The sequence below is a fragment of the Juglans microcarpa x Juglans regia genome, chromosome 7D (genome assembly GCF_004785595.1).
Source record: "Juglans microcarpa x Juglans regia isolate MS1-56 chromosome 7D, Jm3101_v1.0, whole genome shotgun sequence".
Classification (NCBI taxonomy): domain Eukaryota; kingdom Viridiplantae; phylum Streptophyta; class Magnoliopsida; order Fagales; family Juglandaceae; genus Juglans; species Juglans microcarpa x Juglans regia.
The window spans coordinates 21,268,146-21,292,923 of NC_054606.1; the positions used below are offsets into that span (position 1 = coordinate 21,268,146).

A 24,778-nucleotide genomic window follows, 5' to 3' on the forward strand; every position below is an offset into this window, starting at 1 on the left:
TACGCCAAGACTATTAAGATTGGGACATATTTTCCTGAGTAATTAGAACAAGACAATTCTGGCACTCCGAGAAGAAATTAAGATCGAGGTTAATAAAACTAAAAGAGAATTAAATATTAAAAAAATATTTAAATAAAAAAAATTCTATTTACACTTTTCAAATAAAAATTACATGTGTAAACCCTTTATAAATAAAAGAAATATCATTTTGAAAATGATATTATCATAATTTTAAAGATAAAATTAATTAAACTTATACACAGACACAATTTCTAAATAAAGATTGTATATAATATTATTTTTTAAATAATATTTTATTTAATTTATAATTTTTATTTTATTTCATCTTCTCTTTATTTTATTATAAAAAGATACAATAATTTCTGGCAGAGTGTCCGGCAGAGTGCCAGACTTGTCCTGTACGTTCTAGTCAGGAAAATATGTCCCAATCTTAAAAGTCTTGGCGTATTAATTGGCTGTTATAAACACGTTAATTTGTTTGGACTATTTGGTGTTGAATGATGTTAAGATTGGCACATATTTTCCTCACCGATTAGAACGGACAAGAAAATTCTGTCACTCCTTCTAGAAATTAATGTCTCGTTTATTTTTATAGATAAAATAAAATAAGATAAATTAATATAAAAATTAAAAATTAAATAAAATATTATTAAAATATATTTTTTAATATTATTTTTATTTTAAAATTTAAAAATAAACGAGATGTAAAATTGAGGTTAATAAAAATAAAATAGAGGATTTTTTTTTTGATAAAAAAATAGAACCAAATAACCGTGCAATTAGCGGTCGGTGATCCATATTAGAGGATAAAGCTCATAAGAGTGGAGACGCTATCGTGGCAATTTTTATTTTTTGTTTTTTTTCAAAAAAAGGACGAAACATTTGAGTTCAACATCATGTAGTTAGTCAACACGTACATCACTTGTACGTGTGACGCATGATGATAATAATACTTTTCATTATTATTATAAATCCAATTCAGTAAATTCTAAAATCTTTACCTCACATTTTATTTTTGTGACATGATTTGTAATATAAATTTTAAATTTTATTATTTAAATAATATAGATAGTGTGCTTTAGATTTAATTAGTAATATGTTGGGTGTATATAGCTTGGAAATAAATTTTTAATTTTCTTATTTATTATTAATTTCTTACGCGTTTTGCTTTCTGCCCTATACAATATAGCCATCAGATAGATTTTTTTTTTTCTTTTCCTTATTTATTTATTTTTTGTCTCAGGGTCGTGAAATTATGATTTTTGTTGGAGGGTTACGCTATATAAGTACACAAAAACATACATGGCATCTGTCTAATATTCTCTCTATGCGCGTAAATGGATATTATATGAAGAATGAAAAAAACAAAAAATTGAAGACTAAATAAGTCTCCAAATTAGCATAGCTTCATGTATATATATATAATAAGACTGGTAGATTCAAAAAACATCTCAAAAGGATGAGAGTTTTCCTTTCAAATACAAAAGATTTTTGCTTTTGCTCTTGAATTCAAATGTTTCGTCTTTTTACATGGATAGAGATGATCCCTAGCATTCATATCCGAACTCTAGAGTTTATGATAGGAAAGAGATAAATATACGAAGTGGGTCTCATAACATTTATTAAACGTTTAATGTTGCTTGAGTAAGTCATTCAGACAATTATTAATATTGTAGAGCCTACTTCACGTGTCTATCTCTCTTTGACTCTAAGAACTCTAAGGCATAGTCCATTTCTTTGCAAAAATAGCAGTCTTCTTGTCAAGAAAGCATGAGACTTCCGGAGCCATATATTTCTTTTGTTCTCATTTCCATATTATATGCATATATATATATATATATATATATATGTACAGTGAGTTTCGATTAATATCTAGCACTTGGTTTTAATGTTATGGTGAGGTTGGGCATGGATAAAGCAAATCTCCAATCAAGAGCTGCGTGTATATGTATTATATATAGGAGAAGATCATGCCGTCATGGTGATCCAATAAACTAAAACAGGCCAAGAAACATAAAAATGCGAGTTTTGCTATGTACAAGTAAGTTTGCGTATCAATCTGCGTATTAATATTGTTACTTTTATATTCTAAATTCAAATTAATACTGTTTTTAATAAAATTTATTTTCTGACTAATCATATTGAATGAGTGCACGTATTAGTGCACATAATCGCTTACAATTAGATTTTTCCTAAAAATACTTATAGTTGTCTGTTACCAAGAAAAGACGATATCAAAGCTAAATATGTTCATTTGGGATCTGGTTCGGGTACTCAGGTGTACCCGACCCAGAACTCGGCCTGGGTTAGCTAGGTTATGACCCAGGCTGGAACCCGGATGGAACTGGGTTTTTGAAAACTAGAAATCTAGGTTCCTTTTTTTTTTTAAAAAAAATTTATAAAAGCCTATATGGTTAATAAATTTTTTTTCAAGAAAATAATAATGTTGAAAATCATATTTTTTTTTTAATCTAAAAGCTTATATTGTATTACAATTTTTTTTTTCAAGAAAAATGTTGTTGAAAAGCATAATTGTTTTTATATATAGGAAAACTAAATTTTATGTAAAAAATAACTAAAGTTAGAAATAACTACTTACCTTTTTAACTAAATGCATGTCAAAAAAGAACTACAATATTCATCATGTAAAATGCATGCAACACACAATATAATTCACTACATATTACATTATTTGGTATTTATATATTACAAAACACAAAATTACAATATATGAATTATAAAATCAGTAGCATGGTCTTCCATCAGCAACTTTTATTCTAGTATTTCAACTCAGTGGCTCTTTGTCAGGGTTCAGATCCGAATACAAAAAAATAAAAATAAAAAGTTATAACCACAAGAGGTTGCCATATTCAACATATTTCCTATAAGAAATGAGTTAATCTCACACCAACCAAAAAGAAAATGCTACAGCGTATCAATGTTACCAACCTTTTCTATTAATCAAACTCGTTACTGCTTTCAATATAGCTTGTAATTGATAAGCAGGGCAATGAATGCAAAGGCATCATTAACTACGTGTTAAGACAAAAATTGCTACAAGTATAAAAAACAACACATATAAGATGGTAGTAATTAAACATATAGGACATGGGAAAACTAAATAAGAAATAATACCAAGAAGCTAAAACAGGACAATGAGGACATGGCAGAAATATGAACACAAACCATCCAAGCTGTCACAACATGCAAGAGTAAATAGGCAGCAAGAAGCAAGCATCCAGCTTGAAGAAACAGCACGACAACTTGCTAGCTACAACAGCAAAAAGGCAGCAAACAAAAGAACAACAAGAAGCATCAGAGCAGCAAACAGTAACACTTTGATTCCTGGAAGTATCACGACAACATAATAGGGTCATCCCTATTTCTAGAGATCAAGGACAAAATGCCATAAAACTTAACTTAAAATGTGATAAATGTAAGTACGGACCTTACACAACTTCACCATATTCCGCAAAAGATCCCTTAAGACTTTGCTCATGATCTGTGTCGTATGAAAGACTTGAAATTGATAGTTATGAGAAATCTTAACAGAAATAAATGACTTCACAATTACAACAACAAACGAAATATGATTGCGCCTCCAAATGGTGAATTAGAAGGAAAATATACAAACTTGTGAATTAGAGCTTGACCATCAGTGAAGAAGTGTTTTTGTGTAATTGGGTTGGATACTCAATGCTTGGTTGAAAATGAAGTTGAATAATCATCTAAAAAAATATATTAAAAAACTGAGTTAAAATCTAAATAGATAATAAACTAATACAATCAAGATTTCAAGTTTCAATTAGTAACTTATATATAAATTTACTTTTAAGGTCTATTGGCTGTACGTATTCTTCCTGTAAATTTGAGTGGTTGTGAAAGATTTCTTGTATTGAGAAAGATTTCTTGTGCTTTCTTGTTGGGTGGAATTAGGGATGATGCCAAGTTTCACCTTCTTAGTTGGGATAAGGTTTTCCCCCGATCTCTGGCATGGGGTTATGGCAGTATCACCAGGAAGGAGAGCCATTGTGGAGGGCTGTTGTTGATTCTAAGCATGACAGTGTTTAGAGGTTCACATGGTGTGGGGATGTGGAGAAATAATAGGACTTGATGGGGGGATTTTGCAACTAACTTCGGATTTGTGGTTCGCAAGGGATCCAAATTCAAATTTTGGCATGCCGTTTGGTGTGGTGATAGAGCTCTCAAGATTGCATTTCTTGGCCTCTTTCAGATTTCTTGGCCTTAATGGTTTTGGATAGCTCTGGCGACTCTTTACAGTTGAATGTTTTTTTTCCTAGAACAGATTGGGATTAGGAAATTAGGCCTATTTTTTAGCCTTCACAATTGTTGTTGCTTTCAGTATTTGTAGGGACAAGGTGGACATGATGGTTTGGATTCATTCAGGGAGTACAAAGTTCAGTGTTTGATCTTTGTGCTAGGTTTTGACACATTATAGCCTTAATTATTTTCCTTGAAAGCGTATATGGAGCACCAAGGTGGCTCCCAAGGTTGCCTTCTTTGTTTGGACTACATCTCTTGGGAAACCTAGCCATGGACAATCTGAGGAAGCGAGAGCTTGTTGTTATGGATTGGTGCTATATGTGTAAAAGAAACAGTAAAATAGTGGATAATTTTTACTTTACTACGAGGTGGCCAGGGTCTTACAGGATGAAATTATAAGTAGGACTGGACTTGCGCGGGCAATGCCTGGGAGGGTGGTGGATCTCCTTGCTAGTTGGAGAGGCCATCAAAGTAATCATCAAATTGCTAGTGTGGAATATGATTCCCTTTTGTCTCATACGGTATATTTGGCTAGAAAGGAATGGTTGGAGTTTTAAAGATTGAGAACGCATGTTGGATGATCTTAGATATTTATTCTTTCTTGCTTTATTTTTGTGGGCTTCTATGATTGTCCTCAATTGGACTAGTTTCCATGATTTTCTTGTACCCATATCTAGTTTTTGACTTGTAACTAGGTGTTATCCATGTATACTTCTTGTGTACTTAGGTTTTGTCTATTTACTTGATCATAAAATCTTAGTTTACCTAAAAGAAAAAAAAAAAAAAAAAACCCAAATTGATATTTCGGTTATTCCTTTTGGTTTTTGTTTACCATGTACTTTGTCGTAACTAAGATTTTCCCTCTCTCTCTGTGTCTAGTTCATTGGATACTTTTTGATGCACTGATTTTTCCTTCACATTTGGGTTAAATTTATAATCTCTCTTTATTCAAGGAATTTTCTGGCTTGTGCAACAGAGCATGGTAGTGATGTTGATGATGCAAGAATGGGGAACTTGGTCAACCAACCAATGTGGTGCAGTGAAGCAAATGAGCAATTTGAAATGTGCTGCGGGAGGAATGGACTTTGCTCGCATGAAGTTCTTCGAGATGGGGAAACCGATTTTGATTCCAAGATGGCCAGAAAGGTAGTTTCTCAGTACTCCCACAGCTAACGAGCTGGCTTTTTATAATATACCATTTGTTTTGGAATGCATAATTTTATTCTGGTATCTGTTAGTCCAGGTATTATTTATTACTATTTCTCAATGCGCCTTAAGCTCTGCAGACTCTGGAGAATGTTTAACCTAATCTACTTTTTCATGGTGGTAATAATATTTATGTTTTTGTTCTTATTTATTAGAGTTAATTTAGCTATTCATTTTCTCTCCCTTATTCCATGGTCATATAGATGTAAAAGTCATTTGATAGTAATCAACAATATTGCAGCACAACTAATGCCTACAATCTCAGGATTGAACTGTAATATAATTATGCTTTTAAGACAGGCTTCATTTAAACTTTCATGGTGCTGCAAAGGTGAACAAAGTGATCAGCGCAAACATGACATTGTCCCTTTTGAAAGAGGGAATACAACAACTGCAGAACGAAACAGTAAGCAGGTACACGACTATTCTCTTTGTAAGAGTCTGTGGTTTTGCCATTAATTTAACGTGTCAAAGAAGCGGCTTTTACCATTGATATCTATTTGCTCACCGGCTTTTGCCACTGATCTATCTATTTGCTCACCTTTACACTCTTTTCTCAACTCTGATAGCACTCTTTGAGTGACTGTTAGAATAGTTCATAGGTGTCTTCATAGAAGTGGGAATAGCTCGTGTTAGGGCCAGGTTTAAAGATCCCTTCCCTGAGAAGTTGAACCATGCCTGCAACTGCCTTATTTTTGCTTGGGAATAACAAGGGGTTCTTGTCCTCACCATTAGGAAAGTAAAGCCTTGACCCCACCCATTCTTATGATAACATATAAGTTTCATTATATACCTATTTTCGTATCAAGCAATTAGTAAATTTATAAAAATTGTACACTCATGTTAACAAATATTTTATAGATTGAATTTTCTTACCTTAAAAATATGGAGGATACTTAGCGTGATATGTGGGACTGATTTTTTTTTTTGTTGGGGGGGGGTTGGTAACACAATTTTTAGTCTGTCATCTATTGTCTAATCAAAGCCTCATGGTGTGTGTTGTCTTTCAGCTTAATTGGCATAAATGAACATAATTTTGGGGTCATTCATCTTTTTTCTAATTGAAAACTCATTTGTCTTTTAGATCTCTTTGAGGTGGGAATCACACCCATAAACTGTGCTTATTTTGACCAAACCGAATTCAATTTCTGTCCAAGTTCTATGCACAGAAATGGTCAGGTGTGAATACAAAACTATGATCTCATATATATATATATATATATATATATATTTTCTAAGGGCTATTTTCTGCAATTTCTTTATGCAATATTTTTTTTAAGAGGTAAATGTAGTAGTAGAGCAATCAAATTTGAGCTTTGTAAAATGCCTACAGTCATTATACTAGTTTAGGATTGAGTTTATATTAAACCAGATACTTTTGAATTACTTGAGGTGCACTTGTGGAAAACTCCTTACCGAGAGTCTGTGCACCTCTAGGATTAGTCGGGACTTTGTTCTCAAACACCTGGTGCCATTAAAAAGGAAAAAGACCAGATACCCTCATCTCACAACTGCTACAAGTTCTCTTTTGTAACTGCTACCGTATGGGTTCTGCTCTTTAATCACTAAAATTGCAACTAAAAAGGTAATTTAATGAACTTCGAGGGGACTTGCTGTACTATTCATGTATTAAGAAAAAGAAGAGGAAAGAAGTGGGTAAGATTCTACGCATTACATAAGCTCTGAAAGGGATTGATTGAAAATTAGAGAGCGACGAGGACATTGTCGCCCACTCTCTCTCTCCAGAAACAATTTTAGACATGGTTATTTAAAAACTCCATATATTCTTTGGCAGCAATCATTTCTTAGTGATGTTGTAGAATTTAGCTTGGTAACATGGAGCGCTCCATGTTACCAAGCTAAATGTGTTTTTGGAACAAATTTTCAATCTGATTGGCTTCCATCCATATAAACTTTTAGTTATGTAATTTCTTTGGTTAATCCTTTGTTGACCATTTGAATGCATCTAACTAGCATAAATTTGTGTTAGGAGCCTTAAATTCCAAAAGCTTGAGCTATCAGCAAGCTATGTATCAAACATACACCCAAGCATAAAGCTTGCCAAAGAAATCACCAAATGGGAGTTTCACGATTGTAACTAAAGACATCTTAGTCAAACGAGCTCTGATGTGATTAACATCAAGCGCACACTGAAAATAATTTAATATATAACTGATATGCTGGCCGGTGGGTTATGTCATCGGTCTTGCATGCTATTGCTCTCTCTCTCTCTCTCTCTCTCTCTCTCTCTAAGTTAAAAGACTTTGTTGTATCATTTTGGTGTCTAATTTTAGATCTACCTTTCTAGCATCGACTTCTTGTAGCAAAGAGGTAGAGTGGCTAATAAATTATTTATAGAGATATTGGATTTGGCTAAAACCAATGCCACCAATGTCTTTGCATTGTGACAATTAGACTATATTATCACGGGCCTCAGCCATATATAAATAATGGCAAATCTAGGCATATTAAGGCAATTACTCACAGATGGAGTAATTACAATTGATTTTACGAGATATTTCCAGAACTGGCATATCCATTAACTAAAGAACTTACAAGAGATTTGATGTGGGACATCAAAAGGATGAGTTTAAAGCCAAAACAATAAAATCACCAATAATGGAAATTCAACTCAATTCTGGAACGTAACATGACTTGACGTCAATAAGCAAAGTACATTATATGTTCGTGGTTTGCAAGCATTATGATATTAAAATTTTCAAACTAATTTACCATCTCAATGTTTTAAGTGCTTAGTACTGTAATGAAAATGAGAGATTGAGCAATAAGCTTTTAATAAACTTATAACATGGTTATGTTAAAGTTATAGGACACTTTCGATAAGTCTACCTATATGAGTGTAGGGAGTGGTGCTACCTTCTATGCGAATTAGAATTTGTCTCTAGAGCGCTCATGAAACTAGGATATAGACACAAGGCCAATCCACGTGTCAGCTTTTATGAACTACCCAAAGAGAAGAGAATTTATATGTGAGATATATCCGGCTAATAGTATAAAATCACTAGTTCAAAGCATGTTTACTATGTCATGCTGATTAGTTTTGATGTATTTTCACTACGTGAAGGTTCAAGTCCAAAAGACACCCTCATTTATGTATAAGTTTTCCTATTTTAACCAGGATATATATTGAAAATGGTGGAGGATTGTTGGAAATATTTTCAAAATAATATATATTATATTTATTATTAATAATATTTTGGGGATTTGATTTTGAAAGTTTTGAATTATTTTGGAAATGGAGAAATTAAGAAAAGTTTATAAGCAATTTATAGAGCTATTGCTTATGGTTATAATATTTTGGGTCTGAATTACAAGTCAAATTATATACTTGGCTCGGTGGTGTAAAACACTTGAATTGATCAAGTGGATATAGGTTTGAAACACAATAAGGTACATTTTTTAAGGTAGTATTGTGAAAAATGGGTTCAGTGAGCCCATGCATTAGTGCGTGCGGTGTTTGGCACACAAGTGCTTGCAAATAAAAATGCAAAAGCCGCACTGGTTGGGACTCGAACTTGGGCAAACTGAATTTGGTTGCTTCATTTATGTCATTCACATCTTTTAGTCCTCTATAAATAAATTCATTGGCAATTTTGATTTCTTCAAAACTTTTAATCTCTTCAAAAAATCTGTTTGATTCTCTCTCACCCAAAAGTTTTCATTTCTTCAAAACTTATTATTAGGATCTGTTCATTCTACAGAGAACAGATTTTTAATCTCTTGGTTGAATAGTAAAATCTGAGGACATTCGAGGTCTAATTTCGTGTGTGCATAACGAATTAAACAAACAAACTTATCCTGGGTTTCATTGTATCTTGGAGACAAATTCGCTTGTAACTCATGTGCATACCATTATAGATGGGGGCGAATATTGTCTTAAGGAAAGCGACATTTGTAACGCGTCTTGAAGCAAACTTTTCTCTCATTATTTTTTGTTTTGCATCCCCTTTGCACAACCATTAAATTAGGGTAATTACCTTATAGTGACTCTTCAGTGTGGTACTTGTTAGTGAAAGTTGTCCATGCTAGATTTAATTTAATAACATAGTCCTCTTAGGGTCTAAGGTAGAAGATAATTGTATGCATATGGTAAATGTGAAGCATTAGTTTTCCAATATGTTAGCCAAATATATTTGCAATGCACTTTGAAATTAGATTGTTCCGTTCGGTGGTACTCTATGTATGTGTGGTATTAACACAGGCCAGGTAACTTACCCAAAAAAAATGAATGGCCTAGATCAATGGATCATGGTTAACATGTATAGAAAACTAAGGAACCATGGGATTTTTCTATAATCTTGTATTTTTTTTTTTTTTGTTCGATAGGATTGTATTTAAAATCTCTTGTACTGGTGCTTGATATTCATAGAAGTATACTTGTCAACTTTGAGGAGAATACTCATGCATGTTTTAGTTTTCCTGATTTTCTTTACTTTTTAGTTTTCCAGATTTTACAATCATTGCAAGTAAGCTTTCATAAATATCATCATTTTTTCATTAATTATCTCTAAAGTAATATGCATAATGCTTGTCTAATTCAGTGTAAGAGTGGGTTTATTCTTGGAAATGAAGTCTAAAACCCTGGAATCTACATCAACTAATCAATTTCATGCTAGACAATGATATCTATTTCAGATTCTTTTGCTTTCAGACTGTACAAGCCCTGGGATTTGCATCAACTGAATTTATGTTAGACGATAACTATTTCAGATTCTTTCGCTTTTAGACTGTACTTAGCAATTATTATCAACTGATTTTCAGGCAACATCTGTGTTCGAAGGACCAGTTCCTCCCATCGTCCCATTTTCTTTAGAGTCTCTTGGCTTGATGACCCATTTCCGTATCATCCTCCCTGTTTAAACGCATTTCTTTCTCTAACAATTTGATAATTTAATGACACCACTTTAGAATACAATGGCCTCAGCCACCCACACCTTTTTATGACATCTTTCACATAATTGTTGGCTTTCTCCTATCACTTGGTCTTTAATATTCTTCAGACTCTGAAAATTACAAAGAATGCCTTGACTCTGTTTTTAAGGGTCCAATTAGTATCACATTACGACACTGTTTGCAGTGTCATGTTATTAGAAAAGTGTTATATAATTCAGGCACAAGTATGTTTTTGTCTCCATATCTTACAATAAGAACAGTGTTATATAATTTAGGCAACTAATGTTACAAGGAAATTTATTTCTTTGGGTAGTTCAAATAGGAAAGGAACTGCATCTTTATCAAGTTCGTTGAATCTTGTTTCCATTGAGTCAATGACTTTGAACACATCATAATAAGCCTTACACACTGATAGTTTTGCCTTAACCATATATATATATATATATATTGAAATGTAATAGCAATAAATATTAAGTAGTATAGAGTTTCTCTTCTTCTTCTTCTACAACACTTCATTTTCTTTCCTCAATATTTAATTTGTTATAAGTATTAATTAAAACAATATTATGTTCAAACAACCCACAATCAGATTAAACAGAATAAAAAATAGAATAATTTTTTTTTTCCTCAGATGCGTGCATGACTAGTTAAATATATGGTGATCAACTCCCATTCAATGGCTGTTCATACTTAATAAGGCAGAAATTTATCTACTTAAGCAACCTTTTCAGGACCTAAATGATAAATAGGATAAAATTAAGGGAATTAATGAGATACTTGAGGAAATTAAAGACAATACTCATCAGTTACAAGTTTGGATAGAAAACAACATTGATAATTAATGCTTTCTATACCAATCTCATGCAACGCAAAGTGCCCAACGTCATCTTGGCCTGGTTTGTGTGAAGTAAAAAGCATAAATCATGTGACATGTGCTCAACTTTTGGACTATTGTAATAATTCTTCAAATAATGTGATCAACTTCACTTTATTTCCATCAATTATAAAGCTTGCAAATTTTAGCTAAAGGTTCAGCATGCAGTCGAACACAAGTACTACTGAACCTTTTGTTTTGTTTTTCTCCAATTGAAATAAACTTTTCCAAGCTGCAGGTTTTGGATGCGTGATTTTGTACGTTTTACAAATCTTTTGTGTCAATGTAACTTCCGTCCAAGCTAAGCCAACATGCATGTATGGTATGAAAATTTCAAGGACTTGTCCAGTTCTCCTTAAGATCCTGCTGCCTCCTCAGCATAACTCCATTTAAAAAGCTGAATGCATGGCCGGAAGAAGCACTTGATACTTCACTTCTCATGAAATCCATAACATAACCTGAAATTAAGGTTCAAACGAGAGCAAAATCACATTTATTTTCAATCTTGAAGCAGAATCATTGACTTTAAAAGTACTTAGAGCTTTCAAAACTGTTTCTAAATTAAAACTTCCATTGAAATCTGTCTTTTATTAATTTGATTCTTTGCATCAATATCTTTCCACCATTTACAATGTCTTCTCAAACTTCTCTTAACTTGAGCACCATTCAACAAACTCTCAGCCCTTTATCTCTTGGAACCCTATGCAAGTCTATGGCTATTTTTGGTCTAGTCTTGTTTTTGTTCTACACTTTCTTGTTTAACCCTCCCAATTACCAACCTTCCGATCTCTTATCAACCATAAAGCAGAAATGTCCATCCTCAACTCCCATTATCACCAATTCTCCTACCAACATCAGCCACATTGTGTTTGGTATAGTTGGATCCATGAACACATGGAAGTACAAGAAAACATACATTGAAGCTTGGTGGTGACGAAACATCACCCGAGGATATCTTTTCCTAGACAGAGCACCCACGCCGAAGTTCCAACCTTGGCCTTCAACTTCTCCTCCCTTTCTGTCAATGAAAACCTCAATAAACTGGAAGTATACCCAAAAATCATGAGGCCAATTCAAGTTCGAATAGTACGCACAATAATGGAGACATTTAGACAGGGAGATGAAGATGTGAGATGGTATGTAATGGCGGACGATGAAACTGTCCTGTTTGTGGATAACTTAGTTGGGGTTCTAGCCCAGTACAACCATTCTAAATACTACTATATTGGGTCAATTTAGTGTGTCAAGTCTAACTTTGATTTCTCGTTTGATATGGCATTTGGTGGTGCCGGGTATGCTTTGAGTTACCCTTTAGTGCAAGCATTGGCAACCAAGTTAGACGATTGTGTTGAGCTATATCCTCACATGTATGTCAGTGACTTTATGTTACACTCTTGTTTGGCTGATTTAGGAGTTTCTTTAACTCAAGAGAAAGGGTTTCATCAGGTAATTGCATAAAGCTTCTCCACTTCAAGTTGCTACTATATGTGATTTTGCATCAGTACTTGCCATTCTTTCGGAACCAAAAGTTACATGCATTTAAATCTTGTTATCACAGTCACACTTGTTGATGTGGCACATTTTGATTGGTTTTGTGTATTAATCACTTAAATGACAACCACTTACGTTATGTCCAAAAGTCATTATAATTGAAGATGATATATTTAAGATAAAAAAAAAAGGCATTTATCTTTTCAATACCATGGTAGAATGGACCATTCTATACAGTTAAATGACATATAAAAGTCATTCCAAATATGCCAATGAAACAAATACTCTTATATATTGTTTTCCATCACAAACTAAGCCTTGTGGATATTTGTGAATTCAGATTGATCTACACAATGACATATCGGGTCTTCTATCAACTCACTCACAGTTTCCTCTCCTTTCCCTCCACCATATTGACACCATAAATCCAATCTTCCCTACCATGAACCTTTCAGAATCAATAAACCACCTCATGAAGGCTGCAAAAGTGGACCAATCATGTCTTCTTCAACAAACCATTTTTTTTTTCGTGATTCTATTGAATATTATACTCAACAGAACCAGATTATTACAACCTATATAAGAACATCGATGTGTGGTATGCCGGCTTGTTCATTCACTGGTAATCATTTTGCAGATGCCATCACCAAAATTCAGGTGTTTTCTCATGCAACAACACCCATGGAAGTGAGTTCTTTATATTCTCATGATTTTTAACAAGAACATTCATTTTTTATAGTTCACTTCAAAATTTGGGAAATCTTACCTTGTACTTTGATCACTTAAGGTCTCATGGATTTTGATAAGTAATTTTTATGAATTACATAATGATTGTTAAAAAAATATTGATCTGGTTCAATGATAATTGCAATTCCTTTTTCTTTCACAGGCTGGAGGAAGAGACTGCTGTGACATTCTATATCCAACTACTAAAAATGTTACAGAAGTGAAATATAGGCCTTGCGAGAAGGATGAAGTAATTGCCTAACTTCAACATCAAATTACTCAGCTTCTTGTATTTTTATTTTTATTTTAGTGTTTTTCATTCTTTCATTTTCTTTCTCTTTTGAGCTCCTTAACAACTGATTGTTTTATTAATAATATATAAGGATGTATGTGGTTTTGTAATGTGCATTTTATTTTCAAATTTTAAATGGCAACATGCATGTTTTTCAGTTCTCTTAAAAGTTCAAAATTAACATTGAGGGTAGAACCAGAAGAGAGAAGAAAGATATCAAAGATTAGTATTTCTTATTCTAATCATAATGCTACTGTCCTTGAACAGACAGAGAGGTAGAAAATTACAAGTTCTAATTAGATACAAATTGTAATCATAAGAAGAATTCCATATGCAACAAATGGTAGTGGCTTAGCAAGTGGATGTTTATATCTAAAGATTTGCACACAAAACAACATAAAACTATGAATTGGGAAGATCAACAAAATTTGCATATGTCAAGGAATGTCTTTCAATAAATTTGCTCAATCTGGGATCGAAATTATAAAATATCTCCGTCAAGTTTAAATAGCTTCTGCATTAACCTCATGATTATATCTTGGACCACAATGCCTAAAAGCGATAATCCTTCTTCAAATGACGCCTTTCAACCACAATTCCAAGGAAATTTGCTGATATCTGGGAGGACATTCTTTTTCTTGATGAGTTTTAGAATTTTGTTTCTTCCATGTTTTCAGAAAAGAAAACCAAGTTAGCTGATGGCCCGAAAAGTCTTTGGATAAAATTTGCAAAATTCAGGTACTGATGACTTTGAAGTGGCCAAAACCTGGGTAGGTAACTGCCGAGAGGTGTCTCCCATCTGCAGAAAACCAGAATATTTTATTGCCCAATATTAGTCGAAAATCCTCATTTTCTGTGCAATAACTAGCTGCAAGATCATTGATGGCAGAAAATGTTCTTGGAGAGCATGCACAAATAAAGGAGTTCAAAGCAATTGGTCGCATCATCCATCATGAAGCTATGATCAACTTCATATACATGCGCTCCAAGATGCAAACGAAATCATCCCTGTAAGTTTAGACATTTGAGATAGTCTTGAGAAAAGTTGTATGTGTTGCAGAAGCAGTAATCAAGACTAAAAAAGCACCCAAGTTCAGCAAAAATCAAATTGCCATCACTTTCCACGCTAAGAAACGTACAGGCCCTATTGAAATGTATGTTATGAGCTGAAAGAAGTGTATCTAGACTGTGAGTGGAGGCTGATGATAGAAGTGGAGCCTGTATGAAGAAGAGTTGCAGAGGTTATGAAGTTGAGTTCATGGATGGCGGTTTAGTTAGTTAGTGAAATGTGATACGTGACGTTTTATTAGTGCTGCTTTATGTGGGTGAGTTGTGTATAAGTAGAACGACATCGTTTGGTTAATAGATAGAGTGTTGTCGTTTTGGCTTAATAGTTGAAATTGTAATATGAATTCTGATATGCAATCATTTTAATTTACATCTTGATTACACTGTATAAAAGTATCCACGAGTTGGAATGGAGGCCAACTCTGAAATTTAGTGCATTACTCTCTTTCACTCTCTCTCTCTCTCTATTCCTCTCTCTCTAGTTCTTGATCGTATTCTTGGAGGGTGACTACCTGGAAGCAGTCAATCTGTAGTGCAGCAGAAGGGTCCGTCACAAAAAAGAATTTTATAAGTTGAAGGTGAAGAAGTGGATGCGGCAATAAAGATAAAACTGGTAAAACAATACCTAGATCAGTCAAGGATGAATGTATTCTAGTTGAGAATCAAGATAAAAAAAGTCCTGCTCTGGGATGTGAGCAATCTTGGACCAATCCTCACCTCTCTCCTGTTCACATCTTCGTAATAAGATGGGGCAATCGCTAATTTTCAACATTTTCAAATAGGTTAGCCTACGGATTGCTTCTGGTAGTGATGTAGCGGTAACATGTTGAAGCCCAAACGGGTGAGACGCCAATTTTGGAATATCCGTAAACTCCAAAGAGATGAGGCTTTTAAGTCCTTTCCATTGCATCCCGTGCTATCGTTGCCTAGATCAAGCATGGGACAATCAATAAGCTTAAGTTCGTGAAGTGCAGTGAGATATTGTGCACCTTGGGAGAGAGACTTTAATTTAGGACAAAGCTTTATCTTCAAAAGCTGGAGAGAGATGAGGTTTTGCAACCCATCCTCTAGAAGTGTTTCTAGATCCTCAATTTCTTTTAAGTATATTTGCTTCAATTTGGAGAGAGGAGCAGATGAAAAGGCAATGGATGTAGTGGAAGTGGATAGCCCTTGCTATCCTTTCTGCTTTGAAGAAGAGTCAGTTTTCCATACTTTATGGTCGTGCCCAGTAGCTCAAGATGTTTGGAGCCAATGCTCCAAACCACTTTAGAAAAAGGCCTACTGGAAAATGTCATTCTTGGATCTGAGGGAGGATTTTTGCTCTAACTATGAGGTAGAAGTAATTGAAGAGGTTGACTAGGGGAATATGGCGAAGAAGGTCCCTGTATGTTTTTCAAGTAGAATTTCAAAATCCTAATGTGGTGGTTAGCATTCTCAATAAGTCCTTAAGGAACTCAAGGCGGATCAAGGGCAGAAGACAAACTCTACTGCTATGACTAGTAACATAGTCTCAAGTTGGGAGCCCTCTCCTTTGAACCAGACTAAGATTAATTGGGACATTGCAACAAATAAGATATTGGAGTTGTGGTCAGAGACTGGGAAGGGTTAGTTCTTAGCTGCTTGAGATTCAATAGACCATTACTGTTTGATCCTTTGCTGGTTGAAGCTATTGGTGCACTACATGCCACTATGTTTGGTCTGGATCTAGGATTGCAGAACATCATCCTTGAGGGGTACACGTTACAGGTGGTCAACGACCTATCAAGAGACTCTAGTTATGGAATGGTGATCAACAACATCAAGCATAAGTTACAGATGTTCTCAAACTGGTCTCCACATCATGTTCCAAGAAATGCAAATAGTGTTGCTCATGCCTTAGCAAGATCTGCATTACTCATTTCTGATGTAATTCACGTAGACATGGAAGAAAGTCCTTGTATTGTTTCGTTGATCTGAAATTATTGAGGAATAAAACTGTTTTCCTTTAAAAAAAAAAAAAGTGTACATCATGTAATATGTACAATTTACAAACGTGAAGGCATTAATAATTTGTTGAATATTGCTTAATTAATTATAATTTGATCCTCAGGCATGATCAGTACTACTTCATGTACTGTACGTGATGTTAGATTATTGCCTGAAAGCTGTGAGGAGATCAAAGTAGTAGTTGGTGATCCATCCTTTGATGATATTAACCTCAGCTTTTCTTTGTGTGATCAACCACTCTGGATCGGTTTGGTTTGCTGGATGCATATCCAGGCAATGAGATCCTGCAAATTGAAAAAACGACCGATATTTGAGTATTATAATGCTGATGATGATCTCCTTAAAATAATGAGTTGAGCAGCTAGCTAGCTCTAGCACATACCGTTAACTGTATGGATGGCAACGATACTGTTTGATATGTTTACAAGCACCCTGCATGCATGGAATTATATAAAAACAGAATTATATGATCATCTGGTAAACTAATTGGTCGAGGATTAATAAAATTGATCGAGAAGTTTAATTTTATTTATTAATTTCTTGATAATGTTTGTTTATATATAATAATCAGATCTAGTACACGTACCCGCCGCTGCTATAAGGATCTTTGAGCCCATTGGAGAAGATGATGTTGCTTCCAAACCTTTGGAGGATCACTTTTATATCCTGCATGCAATTTGCCATTAAATTAATTAAGATACGTACGTACGTACATGCATGGCCTCCATATTAATTGTTTGTAAAAAAGAAAATAAGTAAATTAATTAAAATACTTACATGGCCTCCATAGTAAGTAGTGACCCAATGAGGCCGAGGCGGTAAACCATATATGCTTCTGCACCCCTCAGTGAAGTTGCTTAGGATAAAAGGTCTAGGTTGGAACATTGTATTAATATTGGTAATTCCAATGGGTATCACCATCTCAGTGCACGTCTAAATGCAAAGACAATTAAAGTCATTTTCATAAAATATAGAGACTAAAATCAATTACATTAATATTATCACAGCTTTCATGTAGGAGTCCAGGTGGAAGTTTTTCATTAATTTTACAGTAAATTAATAGTACCATTTACCTGCCATCTCCAACCTAGAGTTGTTTCAGATATATTTTGGGGTGCATTGACATAGCATGTTCTATTTCCAGAATAGGCAACAACACCTGCAAATACTTTGTCAAGAATATCTATTTCAGGAGGAGCTCCATCTATGCCACCGCAGATTGTGGTAACCGGATAGTTTGGGGGATGATTATATTGAGCTGCATGGGCATACATCGACACCAAATTGCTCTTGAGCCCAGAAGATGAGCTTAGGGGACTGAAGAAAGTAATAATATAAAGGAGTCATGACAAAATTATTGCTATATATATATATATATATATATATATATATATATTGCTTGAAAGAAGGTCATATGGAAATTTATGTACTCGCAAGTCTTGAATGTCTTGCTAAGGACAGAAAGACCATCAGGCTTAGTTGCAACTTCATCTATTATAGACCATGAATCTTTTATAGTTTGGTAGCAGGTCTCGCTAGCTTCCTGCATGCAGTACCATCCAGGGCACAACTTTTTAATTACTGCAAAAAAATGGAAAGGGTAAAAGAAAAAAAAAATATATATATATGTATTCAGATCGTTACCCTAAAATCCTTGGTAACAACAGAGAAAAATCCGTCTTGTGGAGTGATGTCATCGAAGTAAAGGATTGGAGCTGATGAGGCCAAGGCGCCAATGGCAATGTGAGGATATTTTAGCCGAAACCACGAAGCTAGCACTGAAGAAAATATGATCATAAAGCTATAGCTTTTAAAAAAACATATCAAAATTCAGTTCATATATAGTCATGATTAGAAGGAAATTAAGCAATTTGTCACCTACTTCCTCCATATGATCCTCCAATGACAATTACTGGGGAATATTGTGCTTGTAATTGTTCCTTTAAGTTTAAGATGATTTCTGCATAATCTGCTAAAGCTTGGGCGGAGTTGAAGTACCCGAGAGTGCTTGCATTTCTAAATGCTTCTGTCCTTGATCCGAATGGTATAGACTCCCCATAATATCGATGCTAATGAAGAAAATAATGATTTATGAGTAACTAAATTTTGAATCTAAAGAGGCCGGGGAAGAAAACTAAATATCAAATGCTTAGTTATAACATTGAAGTTTCAGAATTTTAGCGAATATGATTCATCTTTACACCCAGAAAAGCCAAGGAATGAGATAGAATGTTGCGTATTCGATCATGTGTATATATGTAAGTGCATATATATATGCTTATTAATTTTTTCGTGTGCCTCTTAATTTGGAATTTAATGATCATACGTACCTCTATGTATAGCAAGAGAGCCTTAAACTCTGCGGCATTATCAGTGAGAAATCCGATGGCCTTTAGATAAGTACTATCCAACGGTGCTTCTGCGACAAGATAAGCTAAAATTGGAGCGCTACGATTTGCACCACCCCAGTACTTAGAATTGATCACATATCTTTGCTGAAAAGTGGAGTAGCTTTCGGGCATATAGTTGAAGTGATCAAGTGTTTGATTATAGTAAAATGTTTCGAAGTCATCCGAAACATTTGCAGAGAATACTGTTTCAGGATCTTGTAGAATTCCTCCAAGTGGACTCAGTCTAGGAATATCGAATATCGTTGTCGCACTAGTACTACTGATAAGTACAGAGGTTGAAATGATAAGAAAGATATTCAAAGGGAGCCATGATTGCAATGAAGATATTGGAGACTTCATCGCAGTATACAGAGAAATTAAAAAAGAGAGATTTCATTTATCACAAGGTTGTTGCTTAGGAATTGAAGCTGGTTTTATTACATCGTGTTTAATTAATTTGCTGATCAGTTATAGTAACGTATGAAACTTTAGTTTCTCCGTCGCTTACAATTAGTGTTAATTTAGGCTAAATTAATGATCGATCTAATATTGGATATACCGTGGATATACTACAGCATTACAGATGATTACGATGCGACACGTTTTGACTAAGAAACAAGACTACAGCTACTATATAATCAGGCGTCCACACAGCTTGAACTACGAGAAGGAGATTGATATAAAAAATATAATATATATAGAATAAAATAAGATAAATTAAAAACAGGCAAATTTAATTTCAAGGACCATACAAGTAATTCGCAGTGGTGATCCATATTGAGGATAAAGCTGCTCATTATAATTTATAGGGATTTTTTGTGGTTTAAGCTCATGATAATCTACTAAGGACTTTGTGAAAATTTCGCTAGAACAGTACTACGTAGTAGAACATGCACCAGGTTAATTCGCCCGATTCATGAAGAGGACTTGCTACTCTTTTATTTATTTATTTATATCTCCTAAGTTACTACTAACTAGTACCTACCTACTACTCTTCTTTAATTATTATTAGTTCGTGGAAGAGAGTACTGCATGGTGATGAGCCATGGACTCCTTAATTAGGGGCATTGAGAGGCATGCAACTAGGGCTAAACATTTAAACCGTCATGTATCCCATCTTCCCTCTCAGGCCCCGCGGACTCTCCTAGTCTTGGTCGCTCTCTCAGTTTGGACTCTCGGGCTTCAGCCTTCCTCGCTCTCTCAGTTGCTCTCTTAGCTCCCTCAGACCATCTCTCTCTCAATCCTACGCCTCTGTGCTACATATCTCTGCTACATATCTCTTGCTCACGCTCTTTCTCTCTCTTTCTCTCACTCTCTCTCTCTATTATGATCCTGAGGATTAAAAATTTAACCAAATTAGTATCCAACAGTTTCAAAATTTTTGGATCAATAGTTGAGTTTTTAACAATTGGTATCAGAGCAGGGACCATGTTAGAGGTTCAAGTCATGGAGGGGGCAACTTATATGCTGGATTAAAATGCTTTGGTGCTATGTATGAGTATAGTATTAAGTCATTGAATACTGGTAGATGAATGAAACCACCGGGTCAGTATCGATAGATTGGGCCGCCGTGGAAGTCAGATTCGGAAGTATGGTGGAATGTTACGATTCTAAGGGTTAAAGGTTTAACCCTTTTAGTATACAACAGTCCTACGGCTTTTGGATCAATCGTTGGGTCTTTAACACTGTGTCTCTCTTGCTCGCTCACTCCGTATATATCTTTCTCTCTAACCGAAGGTAAGAATGGTTTGAATTGTTTGGGTTAAGGTTTATATGGTGGTTGTTGGGTTTGGAAATTTCTGGGTCAGTCTTGGTTAGAGAATTTTTGTATTCTGATTGTTAAATTGTTTATGTTAGAGACACTGATTTTCTGAATTTCCAAGTTGTATTAATAGTATTGTGGCAGTGTATATTTATACACTTTACAAGAGGAATCATTTTGTTACAAGAGAATCCAAATAATAACAGAAAGGTAAAACCTATATTCTAGAATATTCTAAAAATCTAATTTGAAATAGAAGGTATTGTGCTAATACACTCCCTCGAGTCCAGTGGGGTGTCAACTACATTGAGACTTGTACGAAAAAGAATAAATTTTTCTAAAACTAAAGGTTTGGTAAAAACATTAGCTAGTTGGTCCTTTGAGCTGCAATGGGAAACTTTGAGAGTGTTTGCAGCGACTTGATCTCGGACAAAGTGATAGTCGACATCCATGTGCTTTGTCCGCGAGTGATAGACTGGATTTATTGTGGAAAAAGTTGCTCCAATAGTGTCACACCAAATAGTAGGTGGTTGTGACAAAAAAAAAAAAAAAAACCAAGTTCTCGAAGTAATGTTTGTAGCCAAATCAATTCAGCAGTAGTATATGCCAAATATTTGTGCTCAACTTTAGTACTAGATCTAGCAACTGTCTTATGCTTCTTAGAGCTCTAGGAGATCAAGTGCTGTCCAAGAAAGATGCAAAAACCACCAGTTGAAAGTCTATCTTTTGAACATCCTGCCCAGTCAGCATCAGTGTAGGCTTGAAGATTGAGCTTGGAAGACTTCTTAAAGAACAAACCAAGATTCAGAGTACCCTTTAGGTATCGTAGAATCCTTTTAATAGCTATCTAGTGAGAGAGTTTGGGACAATGCATAAACTGACATACTTTGTTTATAACAAAGGCTATGTCAAGGGGTGTCAAGGCTAAATATTGTAACCCTCCCACAATGCTTCTGAACAAAGTGCAATCATCAAATTGATGTGAATCATATTGAGACAGCTTAAAAGAAGCTGCCATAGGTGATGTTATGGATTTGGCAGAACGCATAATGCTTCGAGCCAACAGATCTTTTATGTATTTACGTTGTGACAAAAACAAGCCATTATCAAAGTAATCAACCTCAAGACCAAGAAAGTAAGAAAGCGTACCAAGGTCCTTAACAGGAAAAGAAGGCAAAAATGAGAGAATCAATAGCACACGGCTGTGAGGAGGTGATAACCATGTCATTAACATATATCAACAAGTCAATGGTCATATCACCACGAGTTAAAATAAATAAGGATTTGCTTTCAAAGTAGAAAAACCATAGTCTAATAACCAGGTACTGAGCTGGGCAAACCAGGCACATGGAGCCTGCTTAAGACCATAGATAGCCTTATTTAATTTACAGACATAATTAGGGTAAGTAGAGTTGATAAACCCTTGAGGCTACTGCATATAAACCATGTCAGTCAAAGTATTATGTAAAAAATACATTCTGAATATCAATTTGGCTCAAAGGCCATGCTTGATTGACAGCTAGAGATAAAATCAAGGGATGGTGGTTGCTTTAACAACGGGACTAAACTATTCGTTATAGTCTAAACCCGACTGTTTGTGGTAGCCCTTGGCTACCAACCGAGCCTTTCTTCTAACAAAGGAGCCATCAGAGTTTAATTTAGTTCTATAACCCATCGGCATTCAAGAATATTAAAGGTAGGGAGAGGGGGTACCAACGTCCAAATATTACTTTGAATCAGAGCATTATATTCAAGGGACATAGCATCATACCATTCAGGAAATTCGAAGGCAGTGGAAAAGCTAGATGGTTCATCTGGAACAGCCACCATGGTGTTGAGACAAGTCCATCGTGGGTACTAGATCGTGCCATCTGTGAGAGTCCGTGGGCGAGAGGAGTTGGTGTGACTCCATGTGATTATATGAGACCTGGGAGGAACAAGAGTAGAAGAAGAATCTCTATTTTGTAAAGGAGGAATGGTAGTCGAAGGATCAGAGTGAGGAGAGGATGGGTTCAAGGAGAGGACACCAGAGGCTGAGGAAGATGTGAATGGAGAATTAGGGTTGCTTGGAGAATTAGGGTTTGGGATATTGAAAGGGGTTGGGCTGGGTTGATGGGCTAGGCCTGGACCGAGAATAGAGTTTTGAAAAAAGGGAAGAGAGATGTGAGTTTGGGCCAGATTTGATGGAGGGTAACTGGGCTTTGGTTTTGAGAGTGGAAATGAGCCCTCATTAAAAATTACATCTCTGGAGATGTAAAGCTAATTTGTGTTGGGCTAAAGACATTTGTTGCCTTTATGGGAAGTACTGTAGCCCAAAAATATACATGAAACAGAATGAAAATTAAGCTTGTATTTATTATAAGCCCTTAAATTAGGCCAACACTCACACCCGAAAACTTTAAAGGGAGTAATCAGGATCCTTATTATATACCATGAAATGGGGTGATTTATTTTTGATAATTTTGGATGGAAGCATATTTATTAAATGAACTGAAGTTTCAAAGGCTTCAGCCCAATAAGTTGTGGGTAAAGAGGAATGGGCTAGTAGAGCAAGCCCAGTTTTGACAATATGTCGATGCTTACGCTCTACTGGCCCATTTTGTTGGAGCATATGGGTAAGAGAGTCTGTGAGTAATGCCAAGTTGAGAGCATAGAGAGGCGATGGGCTTAAATTTAGCTCCACCATTAGTTTGAAGAGTGATTAATTTACAATTAAAAAGTCTTTCAATAAAGGGTAAAAAACGAGAGAATATAGTCTGAACATCAGATTTCATTTTTATGGAAAAAGTCATGTATAACGAGTGAATTGGTCTACAAAGGAAACATAATAATGAAAACTATGATTGGAAATAACTAGAGATGGGCCCTAGAGATTGGCACTGAGTAGTTGCAAGGGCCTAGTGTAAATGGACTGGCTCAGCCCATAAGGGAGCCGATGGCTTTTTGCAAAAAGGCAAGCAGAACACTTGCGGGAAGAACTGCTTGGAGAAACAGACAAGCAGTTGGCGTGCACGATCTTGGAGATGAGTTGAAGAGAAGGGTGCTCGAGTCTTTCATGCCAAGTTGGAAGAGTAGTCCATTCACCAAGATTAGTGGAGGCGGCAATGGATTTTATTGAAGGAAAGGCATACAAGCCATTATGAGTTGGACCTGTGAGGAGGGTTGTTCCCGTCCAAGAATCCTTCACAGAGAAATGAGTTGCATGAAACTCAAAGAAACAGGAATTATGGATGCAATTTTGTAAAACAAATATTAGATTTTTTGAAATAGTTGGAACATGAAGCAAATTTTTCAGAGTAAATGAAAAAGAGTTGGAAGTAAGAGAGATTTCACTAGTGTGTTGGTGGGAAGACACGATCCATCACCGACGCAAATTGTATCTGCACCAGAGTATGGTTCACTGTGAAGGTTGAGGTTAGTGAGGTCATGGTTGATATGGTGAGTGGCTCTTGAATCTGAGTACCAGGTTGAGTCTGAAAATGATGTGGAAGAGGCATGGTTGGCAGCATGGTTGATAGAGAAGGAAGGAGGTGGATCTATTTGGTAAGAGTGGTCAAATTTGTATCTACACTGAAGAGCAACATGCCCCTGCTTGTTGCAAACTTGGCAAGTGGGTCTTTGGCCTCCATGTGCTTGTGAAAAGTTTCCTGAGGAGCTATATGAAGAACGACCACCACAGTTATTTTGAAATCTGCCACCACCACCTCCTCTGCCTTGTCTTCCACCATGAAAGTGACCTCTTCCTCTTTGATCTTGACTACTGT

At 35.2% G+C, this 24,778-nt stretch overlaps 1 protein-coding gene and 1 pseudogene across 1 annotated transcript; one reads left to right on the forward strand and one right to left on the reverse strand.

The window, feature by feature from the left end:
• The first annotated feature begins 11,898 nt into the window (after nucleotides 1–11,898).
• Nucleotides 11,899–13,507, forward strand: LOC121238193 (annotated as a pseudogene).
• A 3,499-nt stretch (nucleotides 13,508–17,006) lies between these two features.
• Nucleotides 17,007–19,612, reverse strand: LOC121238194 (lysosomal Pro-X carboxypeptidase-like). The gene is made up of 9 exons (XM_041135032.1): nucleotides 19,193–19,612; nucleotides 18,745–18,931; nucleotides 18,507–18,640; nucleotides 18,293–18,405; nucleotides 17,936–18,179; nucleotides 17,640–17,795; nucleotides 17,449–17,528; nucleotides 17,245–17,294; nucleotides 17,007–17,146 (listed from the first exon to the last, which is right to left on the reverse strand). The coding sequence occupies exons 1-9, from the start codon at nucleotides 19,610–19,612 to the stop codon at nucleotides 17,007–17,009; spliced, it is 1,524 nt and encodes a 507-aa protein (XP_040990966.1).
• Nucleotides 19,613–24,778: the final 5,166 nt, after the last annotated feature.